Here is a 12,163-nt window from a genome sequence, read left to right as displayed (position 1 = left end):
ATCGAAACCTCCGCTCTTAACTTGTCCTCTGGCTATATTACGGCACTTAGTATACGGCACTTGTCTAGTCCAAAGTGCATACTAATATTATTTAAGAAAGTTTCTACAGATTTTTGCATCTGATCTAGGTGGTTTCGAGTGGAAGCCATTAATTTCAAATTATTAATATACAACCGATGATTAAGCTTCGCCATGCAGTATTGCTATTTGTACTGTACTTGTAGTAAATTAAAATAATCTGGAACTCATGCCAGTATTACACTTACTTAGTTATGTTTCGTCAATCTATCGAGTTTTACTGTTTATTCCCATTCTAGTCATAGTAGCAGAAGCACCTTAGGATTGTGAGGAATCTGGATTGTGTATTTTTTCTTCCCTATTCTTTTGATGAGCAGATCTCCATTTGAAAAGGTAATTTAGGCCTGCATATAAATAATACAGAGTCAGAAGTCCGTTCGATATCCCTGATTTCATTTATAGTGTTATTATGTCTGTATCTAACCATTAGGTTGCTTAGCCTATGATAAACCATTCTCGCCTCCCACCTAATAACGACGAGTAAAGGCTGAAATTGTGGTAGGGCCTCTATAGCTGTTGTTGGTGTGGCCCTTAGAACCCCTGTAATTCAAGCAAATATGTGCACTTTGCTTAGTTTGAGGATGGCACTTTTTTACTGCACCTTTGACCGTCATACCACTAATGCGTATCTGGTGATAATCAAGCCACTTTCTTACTACTTCGTTGAATAATTGTTGAAACTGATCAATGAAATGCATTGCATTTTTGCAGTTGAGTACCTATTGTAGAAAATTTTACGAAAAAAAGTTTACAAATATTATCGAGATGTTAATTGGTTTATAGAAGCGAATATTGGCTATAGTTAAGGAATGTTCAAAATCAATTTTGTGTTCTGTATAGAGATGATGTTGGCCTAGGGCTAAACTTGAACCTGAATATTGCAAATGGAAATGAAATGTTTATAGATCCTGTTTTTTGGAATTCTTGGATTATGGACAGTGTACACAAGGAATTTCATTGTTCGTTCGGAATCTTTTCTTTGAAAGACCAGACAAGAGATGTAACGTTTTGATGGGAGATATATAAATATACATATATATATATATATATATATATATATATATATATATATATATATATATATATATATATATATATATATATCGAGAAAAGGAGTACGACCGTCAATCCAAAATAAACTAAGGTACACTCGAAGAGGTTTTTCGGTCAAAGTGGAGAAATAAAAGACAAAGAAGGTGGCTATTTCATCTATTTATTGAAGACGTTTCGCTTTAAATCATGTTTATCATATGTTCTTTTGCTGTGCTAATTTTGTTAAATTGCAAACTATATCAAGTTTCAATTAATTGATTTATACAACTTTACTCTAAATGTCCAGTTTCGTAAGCTTTTTCAAATTTTTAACATCATTGACTGCTACATGTCTTTGTAAGGTAACACACTTTTATTGTAACTTCTCTATGGATGTTTGGTTTCATATTGTTCTTTTTAGATGAACTGATGATGCTTTCTGAGCAGAAAGCGAAACGTCTTCAATAAATAGATGAAGTAGCCACCTTCTTTGTCTTTTATTTCTCCACTTTGACCGAAAAACCCACCACTCTTCGAGTGTACCTTAGTTTATTATATATATATATATATATATATATATATATATATATATATATATATATATATATATATATATATATATAAGAAAAAGTTTAATGCGAGTTAATAGTAAAATAAAGGTAAAAGATATCAGCATAGCTCGCAACAAAGAAAAAAATTATTATAAAATATGTGTATATACGATGGAAGGCAACCGTATATACGTATTTCTGATTAAAAGTTAGAAAAGGAGCATGTTAACTTGGGAATTAATATAAATATAACTACTCCTGTAGTGATCCTTTCCCAAGTTCACATGCTCCTATTCTAACTTGGCTGCACCATACTGAAGACGAGCAATAGTCAGAAATACCTATATGCGGTTACCTTTCATCTTATACACATATTTTAATATATATTTTTTTCTTTGTTGCGAGCTATGCCGATATCTTTTACCTTTATTATATACATATATATATATATATATATATATATATATATATATATATATATATATATATATATATATATATATATATATATATATATATTGGTTTTCCAATAAATTTAATATAAATTTCCTTTGGTTTGAAAATTTTACTGATTTTTTAGTGGTATCTTTGATATAAGGAAGAAACGCTTTTGTTCAATGAAAGTGATTTTTTGATTGAGATGGAACGGAAGATATATCTGTGAGTGCGATAATATCGCGATAATCATTTTCGAGAAGAGCTTGTTTTAAGAAAGAAAGTTCTGCGGATGCACTCGAATTGTACAAAAGGCCTGTTGATCTGAAAACAAAGAGCATTAATGATTGAATTAATTTGTGAACGTAGATGACGTGACTTAAAATGAAAATTGAGCTCGTATGGCTTGGATTTCGATAAACAGAGCTATGGAAACTTTGGTAATGGTTTTTTTTTATAAGAATATAGAGGAATGACAATGATGAATCGATTTTCCTGTCCATTATAAGTAGATACTGGGATGTGTAACATTCAGATGAGTTATAAAATAGGTATGCCAAAGTATCATTCCCGTGGAAACTAACGCATCTATGGAAGAAGGTACAGCTACCTGAGAAAAGGAATGCCAAACGTTTGGAACAGTTAAAACAAAAAGAAAAGGTTAATGCACATAAATAGTATAACTAAGGCAAAAAGTACTGGCATATCTGGCAACAAAGAAAAAATAATAGAAGGCAACCGTAAATACTATTATTCAGTATTTCTGATGATTTGGTCATCACTACGGTGCGGCGAAATTAGAATAAGGGAACATTAACTTAAAAAAGGCGAAATAAATAGAGAAACATAAAAAATGTACAGTATTTGAATTGTTATACAGCTTATGTTAAACTGTACACTATTGCTACAATATGGGGTTTCTTTAGTATTAGCGTTATTTAGCATATTAGCAACAAGTGAAATATTGTGTGTGGAATTTTACATTTACAATTAGTTGCCTTTGCGTTATATTTGACAATTCTTTTCTTTTTTTGAATGCTCCAAGTTTTTATGCTTTTAAATAAACCAGTTATTTTTTAGATAACAGTCCGATCAAGCCCTTTAGTGCCAGAAACAGTCCCGGTTTGTCGACAGTGTCATAAGACATGCCTCAGTAGTAACGGAACAATGAATGGTAGTACAAAGAATTTAAACGGGTGCAACATTAACAGAAACATTGCTTCAAGACTTAATAATAACCCCGTGAAAGATAAAAACGATAATGATGAGGATGATTGGCAAGCCTTTATGCTAGTAGGTAAGAAAAATAAAAAAATCATTAAAATAGCTTTATGCCATATTCTATATTCCTATAAATTTTCTAAAAAAAAAAATAAATAGGTACTTACCAAAAGACTACTTTCTAAAATGAAACTCAATCCTTCAATTTTTATCGGAGGTTTTTCTACAACCTTTCGTCAATTTTTCATATCAATATTTTTTAAAGGTAATTACTTTCTATAGTGTTCATAATTTCCTCTTTTAAATAAATTTGCACCAGATAAAAACTTTTTAAAAGTAAAACAATTCTGATATTAAGAACTATTTTTTTAAAGCTTTCAATGGCTTATTGCAATTTCACAGAGTCCGTTTTAACTTTCTATAGTTGATTAAATAATGTCTCAACATGCACCATTATTTCGTAAAAGACATCCAACCAGTACTGGGCTCATTAAATTTAAAAAAATTACAGGCGGACTAAACTGTGGTCTTCCTGTTACCAGATTCAATATTTTCAAAACATTCTAGGATATTGTTTCTATTTTCAAATGCAGTTTATATCGCTCTAGACTGAAAATTCCATCGCTGTTGTTATATATATATATATATATATATATATATATATATATAGAGAGAGAGAGAGAGAGAGAGAGAGAGAGAGAGAGAGAGAAAAGAAATTTAGTTAAATAATAAAGTTAAATAGTAAACTCTTAAATATTGGGGAAATCTGCAAGAAAGACTCTAATGAGTATAAATTGTTTCGCCGAACGTTTTCGCCAAAGAGAATTAATTTGGCTTCTTCAGAGCTGAAAGAGAATAAATTATAATTAGCTACCATATATTATCTATTAAAACATTATTGATCTTACCGTAACTTAGAATTGTAGGTTAGAATATTAAAAAACTTTGCTAGTAACATAGTGGTGTTTTTTGTTACTATGTGCAAAAAAAGTTTTTTTAAGGTTTGAAATGTATGGTAGCTTTGAACTTAACACGCAAAGGTTTACCCAAGGTTAATCGAAAAACCCAATGTAACTACATCTAAAAGAAGGTATTCTTTGAATTGTCGAACATGAGAATCTGAAGGTAGACAACCATACCTACAAATAAGATTTGTGTGTACAGTTAAAATCGGGACTTAATGCTGACCTGTTTCCAAGACACCGCATGTTAAGTTTCCCTTGTTTGTACATTCTAGAAGCAGTCTGCTTAATATGTTAATAACATGGGAGTGTTCGAACCGTTTCTGTATATAACACTCGTCAAACTCATTATCCCTCTACCAATTCCTTTATCGACGTTAATTAAAAACTCCATTATTTACATTGAAAGAAAGATGTTTAATCACCCGTCATTAACGATCAAAAAGTCTACAAACTAATAATTTTAGAAGAGAGCCTAAAACCTTTACCTTAATCTGCTATTGATCCGTTTATCTAACCTTTATACATTGTTACCACGTACCATATAATAATATTATACCTTGTTTATACATTGCTCAATTAGTGTACTGTTTATCATTTAATTTTAATTTTATTTTATCAAAATGTTCCTTGAGGTATGATATAAATTTTAGCTGCTATTTACAAAGATGTAGTAAACTTTTTATAAATTTAAGTTACGAGTAAATTTGAAAGTTCGTATAAATTTTTCTTTACCTGTATATTATAAAACATTGTAATTTACAGTTAAAATTTATGTAGTAAAATGTGCATTTTGTTCTGTTTTAATTAAAGTATTTATATATTTTTTAGGTCTGATGCCTAACCCTGCAGCAAGTTTAGTTCATATTGACCCGTTTTCAGTTCCTCCAGTTCCTAAAATCTCAGTAGTGCCTGCAACACCAGAAAGCTCTATCTCCAAAACAACGAGCTCTGATACTAAAAATGTGGATAGTTCTTGCTTGTGCCAAAACGACAATCTTAACGGTTTGGAGGTACCAAAAACTTTATGTGTAAATTATATAAACTTAGTTTTTATCACTATTATATTTTTTTACTTTACTACATTTTCTCTGTTTTGAACAGTAGTATAATCATATAAATTTATTATATTAACATTTTGAATCTTTATGTTTAATAAACATTTTATAGAATCACCATATTCCAAATGAGAACGAGAAATCCCCCGACGATTCTCCAGAATCTGAAGAACACCCCTATCACTCCTTAAGCAGTTCCGTGGCAACACTTAGAAGATTTGGCACAGTTTCAAGCTTGGAAAGAGTAGCATCAGAAGAAAAAGATGAAATTTACGAAAATAATATTGATGATAATACAGAAGAGGAAGTGGAAGAAGAAGAAGTAGACGAAAATGGAATTGACAACGAAGCGTTTAACCATTCAGCAATTCGGCACTGGACTTTACGCGCTGGTTCATTTGTGGCGGAGAAAATGGCGTTTCTGGAGAGGCTAGGGGAGGATTATAGAACAGTAGGATTTTTTGATAGGTACTGGAAACCTGTTATTTTTAAAATTTTAAAATGTAACATAAATAAATTTAAATATTATTAATATAAAAAATATATCAAGTAATTAAAATATCAGGAAAATACTATTAGATAAATAAGCGTAATGAAGAAACTTCCATAAATTTTTTTTTAAATTCTTGTCACTACAGCTGTTTCAGCAGAGTGCCTTTCTCAAGTGATCTATTTTTGTTATGTGTTTACACTTTATAGGCTTTAACTGAACAGATTGAGGAAGGGAGATCTGTTTGTCTCAAGTTGGTCATTCAGAATTATGTCTGTATTTTCTATTTTGTTGATTTCCATAGATTCTAATAAAAATAGCTTAAGACCTTTATTTTGGATGTGAAGAATTCGAAATTCGTCATTAAAAGTATGATTCTGGTCTATAAGGTGAAGTGCGTAAGTATAATCTGTTTTTCTTTTATTGAAAGCCCTTTTATGTTCTGCTATACGTTTGTTAAAAGTTCTACCAGTTTGACCGATGTAAGTTTTTTGTCAGTCGTCACATTTAAGTCTGCATACACCACTGTGTAAGTGCTTTTTCTTATGGCTCTTGTTGTTTTTAATATATTTGTCCAAGTTGTTGTTTGTGTAAGTTATAAGCTAGTGTTACTCCTTTCTTTTTTATGTGTTTGGCTATTTTTGTTGATATCTTGTATATGTTGTTTTATTTGTATATTTTGTTGCCTGTATATGTAATCAAGCAGAAGGTAGTGGGTTTTTTCTCTAGTGGTGGAAATACTAATTTCAGGGCTTTCTTATGTAGTTTATGATTTATAATTTTATTTATTGTTTGTTCGTTGTACCCACTGTTTACTGCTATTTGCTTAATAATGTTTAATTATATTAGTTGTTTTTTGACATCGGAATTTCTATGAATCTATGTAACATGTTATGGTGGGCTGCCAATTTATGTTGTGTATGATGGGATGATGAATTGTGTATAGTCGTGTCAGTATGGATAGGTTTATGAAATACGGAGAACTCATGTTTGTTGTTAAGTCTGATAATTTTTAAATCTAGAAAATTGATGGATTGATTTTGTCCTGTTTCTATTGCACTTATTTCAAATATGGGATGTTTTGAAATCTTTGTTTCTAGGTGATCCCTGACCATCTAGATCATTTAGATCATCTGAGTCATATAAATGATTATAGATGATGATATTATTACATCAAATGAATTTTCATCACATAACAGTCGAATCCTAATCACTTATAATGAAGAAACATATATTTATGACTATAAAGAAAATAAAAATTGAAACTTCTAAAACAAAAATTTATATTCATCTAGGTATATGTTTAACTCATGGTTAATTATGTCAGAACATAATACATGTATAATATATTAAGGTAATATCAGCAAGGGTTTAGTTGTTGCTGTATACCTGTTTACCTGTTTGCTATAATATTTACCCAATAGTAGGACATTAGTAAATAGAGGAATATAATATTCTATAAAAAGTTAAAAAAAGGCTAGTATAAAAACTCGTTAAGCGATAAAGTAATTAAATTTCACAACATTAAGCGTGTCCAAGAAAAAACAGAAATAAAAGAAATGAATCTTTTAAAATAAGAAAGTTAAAGATTTGTGGTAATCACTAGATTTTTAGTAAATACCGTTCAAAGTTAAGCCTTGACTGTAATTGCCATGATTTTTTAATGATAGTTTTTCTTCTCCGGGTTAATAACTGTAGGTATTATTATTGGTAACAAAAAATCATAATATTATTGACTTGACTCATTTTTGAGCCATTTTTATGTTGCTAAGTAGCACTTTTACTTCTAAGAAATGCAACATTAAGGTAAAAAATGTAAAAAGTTTTTGTACAAGTGTATTCGTCGCCATAACACTAATACATAATTAACTTATAATTCATCGACATCAGTGTCGTTGTTGACCATCATGTCGCAGATTTAACGTAATCATGGTAAATTGGAGGTACGTAGTTGAGTAACTGTTGAAGATTTGAATATTTAGCTTGCTCAATGAGAAGCCAATTGTCAATCGGTATCGGCAGAAATTTGGCAGGGCAGAGTTTTTGCCAGCTCGAATGGGTGCATAGATAGCTCTCTGAACCCTTTTATAATACCTCCAGCTGTTTTATTGTAAAACAGGGTTAAAGGTTTGTCCTGTTGAAAATGTAACCATTGCATGTTCTGTATTCTACTTTTATGCACTTCTTGAAGTATGGCGTAAGTGTTTGAGAGTATAAAAAATCGTCATTTTCCATCTGTACTGTAAAGAACTTTCTACTTTTAGAAGTTATCAGATCCATCCAATGTTGAGGTACATAAAGGTTTATTTTTGGTTCTGCTTTTTAACTCTATCCACACAACCACAGTCTTGGTCACACTCATTATAACAATAATCACATAAAAAGCAATAATCTACTGTCTGAATCTTAGTGTTTCTGATAATGTTAAGACAAATTTTGACTGTCAGAGGACTCTTATTTTGGCCTCCATAGTTGTCGCTAAATGCAGTTATGTGTTTCACAGATGGAAGAAGGCTTCTGATATATTTTAGGAGACAAGATGATATTTCCTAACATCCACGTGACGCTTGGCCTTCGTGTCACATAAAGAAATAGATCGTTCCAGTCTTAATCCTTGGTCATGGGTCCACAGTTGCCTTAAATAATATGCTTTAGAAGTTGATACATTAGGAGTTGGCATAGTTAAAAGGATAGCCAGACTAAAATGGGGATGGGCAGGAGACATAGCTAGAATGCCAAATGGGCGATAGACACAGAGGTTATTGGAATGGAGACCAAGGAAAGACAAGAAAAGCGTTGGTTGACCACCTAGCCGATGAACTGACGATTTAAGAAAAAAAAATAAAACTGGATGAGAATGGCGGAAGATAGACGGGGTTGGAAACACAAAGAAGTAAAAGATTTTTTCTGTCTGAGCGAATGCGTTTTCTTTTGCCGAATCATGATTTATTTTTGTCTGAAATTTTTCACATTTATCACAGATGTCTGTACTTGATCTTTTGAAACTAAGGTTAAACTAAATATTAAAATTATTCCTGTAAAAGCTTACACTTACAGGCCCTTCCTGTTTTTCCTCTTTACACAAATTACATTAGTTTAGAAGTTTGTACAATAATTTCAAATTATACTCCTGAGGAAGATGCTTTTCGGAGTCTTATTTCTAGTCTAGTGGCTTGTGTACCTAGGAAACTTACTAATATGCTCTTTTATGATTTCAACTACCCTTCTAGAAATTTTGTTCGGGGGTGATTTCTTTCCTCTGTCTATTCATGACATGCCTGACGAGACTTTTTTTGCTTTCAACTACATTTTGTAAACATTTATTGAAGACATCAAGAGTTTTCATTATAAACTGTTTACATACTCTAAAACTTTCAAGATTATAAACAAATGACACTTCTTTGTTGCTAACTGCATTAGTTTTTTTCTTTTTCTAGGCTTAGTCTGTATGGATGGATTTAGAAAAGCTGTTTGGGAGATTCCAATGCTCAATACTCTTTAAAAATTAAAAGTCCTTGTTCTTGTGAAATAATATTGATACATTTATGCCAACAATGTTGATTTTAAAGTTCTCGTAACTTTTTAGCTTCATGAGAATTGTGTTTTTTGTTCACGTAAGCTTCACCTGAATTTATTGTTATTTTAACCCTGTATTTTTTCACTTATCTGGCATCTGAATCCTTTTCTTGCCAGTCTGCTTTGATGGTACATTAGCAGGTATATTATCTATCACTGGCTCCGTATTCCGCAAATAAATAAAAAGAACTCTTCTTAAAAACACTGTAGTTGCTATACTACTAACCATCCAAAATGATAACAAACTCAACTAACAGTTTGACGTAGGGGAACAGGGGTACAAGGGCACTTGTATCTCTTTTCTTCCAAGCCCTACTCATAGTTGGTTTGGAGTTTAAGTAACTTGCCGCTAGAAAGCAGCACCTGTTAGACTTATTGCTCGCATCTCTTTACCTCCAAATAGAATGAAAGATTTTCAATTCAGCTATGCATTTTTCTCAATATTTACAAAAATGTCACTTATACCCCTTTACTTTTAGGGTCATGAAATAAATAAAATAAAAGATATCAAACTACTGGCACTAAGGTATATCTATGAAACTTCTAAAATATGTTCGTGATGTAGTTTTTTTCTTATGAAAGTCGTCTGTTGTAAACCAGTCGTACTACAGCACTGTACCAACTTGTACATGTCTAGTGCGTGGGTTGGGTACTGTTATGATTGCGGAGTCACTTCGTAGTCTCCAAAAAGTGTGTGCCGCCTGCTATATAATTCCTGCTTGTTTTTCGCAGTACTTCAGCCCGTCTAGCACATATTCATCCAATATAAATTTTGACATATACCGAGTATATTTTTAACGTGTAAGTTATGTAGCCTTCTCATCCAGGCAATTTTCCTGTCAAGGACGATACTTTTTGTCTCTCTAACGGCCAGCTCTGGACCACTGATACTCTTCTGGCAAGTGCATCAGCTTTATCATTACCCATTGACCTGGAACCTTTACCATTGTAACACTGTTACGTTTCGCCTGTCTGTTGAGTTCCTTTTGATATTTCTACTCTAGCGTAGAGCCAAGCTAAAGCCCCATATATGCTTGGCTATTTGTGAATATATTCATCCGCTTTAGTTCAAAAGCTCTCTTGTTAATTTGTCTTACACGTTGCGAGATTGCAAAAATTTCTGCCTTAAATGCAGAGATATCTTCTCTCAGTGGAATAGAAATATTTAAATTTCCCCACTACCAAATTTTACTGCCCTCATCCTTTTACAGTTTTAGACCCGACTGTATACCACAGGTATAACCCTGCAGTGTTAGTCGAGTGTTTTCTCTGCCCAATTCTCTCTCTTGGGCAAATGTCCACTTGGAGAGGTATATCTGGGTAATATATGGTTAAAAATCATCATTATGTAAAGAACTATATGTAAAAAAGGGACGTCGAGTACTGCCTCCATAGCTACGGTTGGTGTGACCCAATACCCCCGCTGATTCTTTGACAAGCAAGTTTTTGCACCTTGCTTAGTTTGAGGATAGCACCATTTTGCTATACTTTTGACCATTTAACCAGTGATGCATATCAAATTGTTGGCTTTACCACTGTGATAAATCCATTACCATAACATGTTCATTTTTAAACTCTACATCAGTTCATCTGTTAATAATTCGGTTTACCTAAGCCTCAAGTCTAATATTATCCAAAGATACTTTACTCACCAGATTTAGATTTGTATCATTTAGAGAACCATATCCCTCTATATTCCTTCTTTTGGTCAATTTCATGATTTCTGACTTCTGAGGGCTTATGTTAAGCATGCATTTTATGCATTATGCAAGTTATGCATTTAAAGTCCATTCTATAACTACAGTCAGAGCTTGTTGCTCTATTTCTATGACTGTACCATTAAATTTTTAGGAGACTGAGATGACCAAGTTATCCGTGTAGCATACTGAGTGTGTGAGCTCATATATAATTAGATTCCACAAGAGAGGGAAGAAAACTCCACTTCAAAAGACAGCCTTTGACTACTTGCTGACACTGTATCCCCAGTAGCGTTACGTATATTACACGGCTCCTTAGCACGTAGTCTGTCCATCCGCAGTTTATTTTATCATCACATCTTGGTTTTAAAGAACCTATTCCACCCTCTATACGAGTTGGTGCAATGCTGTTTCTGTAGAAAGTCGTACTTAGTACACATGCTATCCCACCTGTATTAGATTTTCAACCAATGCATCATCCTTAATATGCCTTTTAAACAGGTTTTTTTGTTGTAGTACCAGAAGACAAAATTTTACACAAGTATTTAAAAAGATAAACAGGATGTCTGAATGGAAAGTTATTACCCCTTCAGCACGGCAACAAAAAATTTTCAACAAATATTTGGAAACGTTGTACTCTATGTTTTTATGTCTTAAATAGCACAGGAAAAATAAAATAATTCTTTATACAGGGTGTTTAGAAATAAGATCCCACACAATTGTGTAGGTTGGGCTTTATTTTACTAAAACTGTATAAAATATTAATACATTAGAACACATATTATTTGGTATGAAATTTCCTAAAACAGTTTTGGTCTTTGGTGAGACATAGATAAACATCACATTTAAGACATCTAACACGGGTTCTGATTTTACAACCCGACCTTCTGCAAAATCTTGCTGTAGTTAAGTGGTCAATATTTGGCCAATGTTCGTAACCATATAACCTTTTATTTTCAGCTGGTTGTGGAACTCGAAAATTTTGTGGCCTGATTTAATCTTCTTCATTTGATCTTTTTCTTTTAGGTGACGCTAATAAACTTTCACCGACTTCCATTCTAAA

General features: G+C 32.2%; 1 protein-coding gene across 1 annotated transcript in view; it reads left to right on the top strand.

Annotated features, from left to right (window-relative positions):
* The window catches only part of PsGEF (Protostome-specific GEF), a 204,819-nt gene that overhangs the window by 166,012 nt on the left and 26,644 nt on the right, over nucleotides 1–12,163 (top strand). The window contains exons 17-19 of the mRNA XM_072529608.1: nucleotides 3,177–3,393; nucleotides 5,111–5,292; nucleotides 5,450–5,805. Coding sequence (XP_072385709.1) covers nucleotides 3,177–3,393; nucleotides 5,111–5,292; nucleotides 5,450–5,805 — 755 coding nt within the window. The remainder of the gene's footprint in view (nucleotides 1–3,176; nucleotides 3,394–5,110; nucleotides 5,293–5,449; nucleotides 5,806–12,163) is intronic.

This window comes from Diabrotica undecimpunctata, chromosome 4 (assembly GCF_040954645.1).
Source record: "Diabrotica undecimpunctata isolate CICGRU chromosome 4, icDiaUnde3, whole genome shotgun sequence".
In the NCBI taxonomy this organism is placed as follows: Eukaryota; Metazoa; Arthropoda; class Insecta; order Coleoptera; family Chrysomelidae; genus Diabrotica; species Diabrotica undecimpunctata.
The sequence above is the reverse complement of the archived record's forward strand: the minus strand, read 5'-3'. Positions and strand labels throughout refer to the sequence as shown.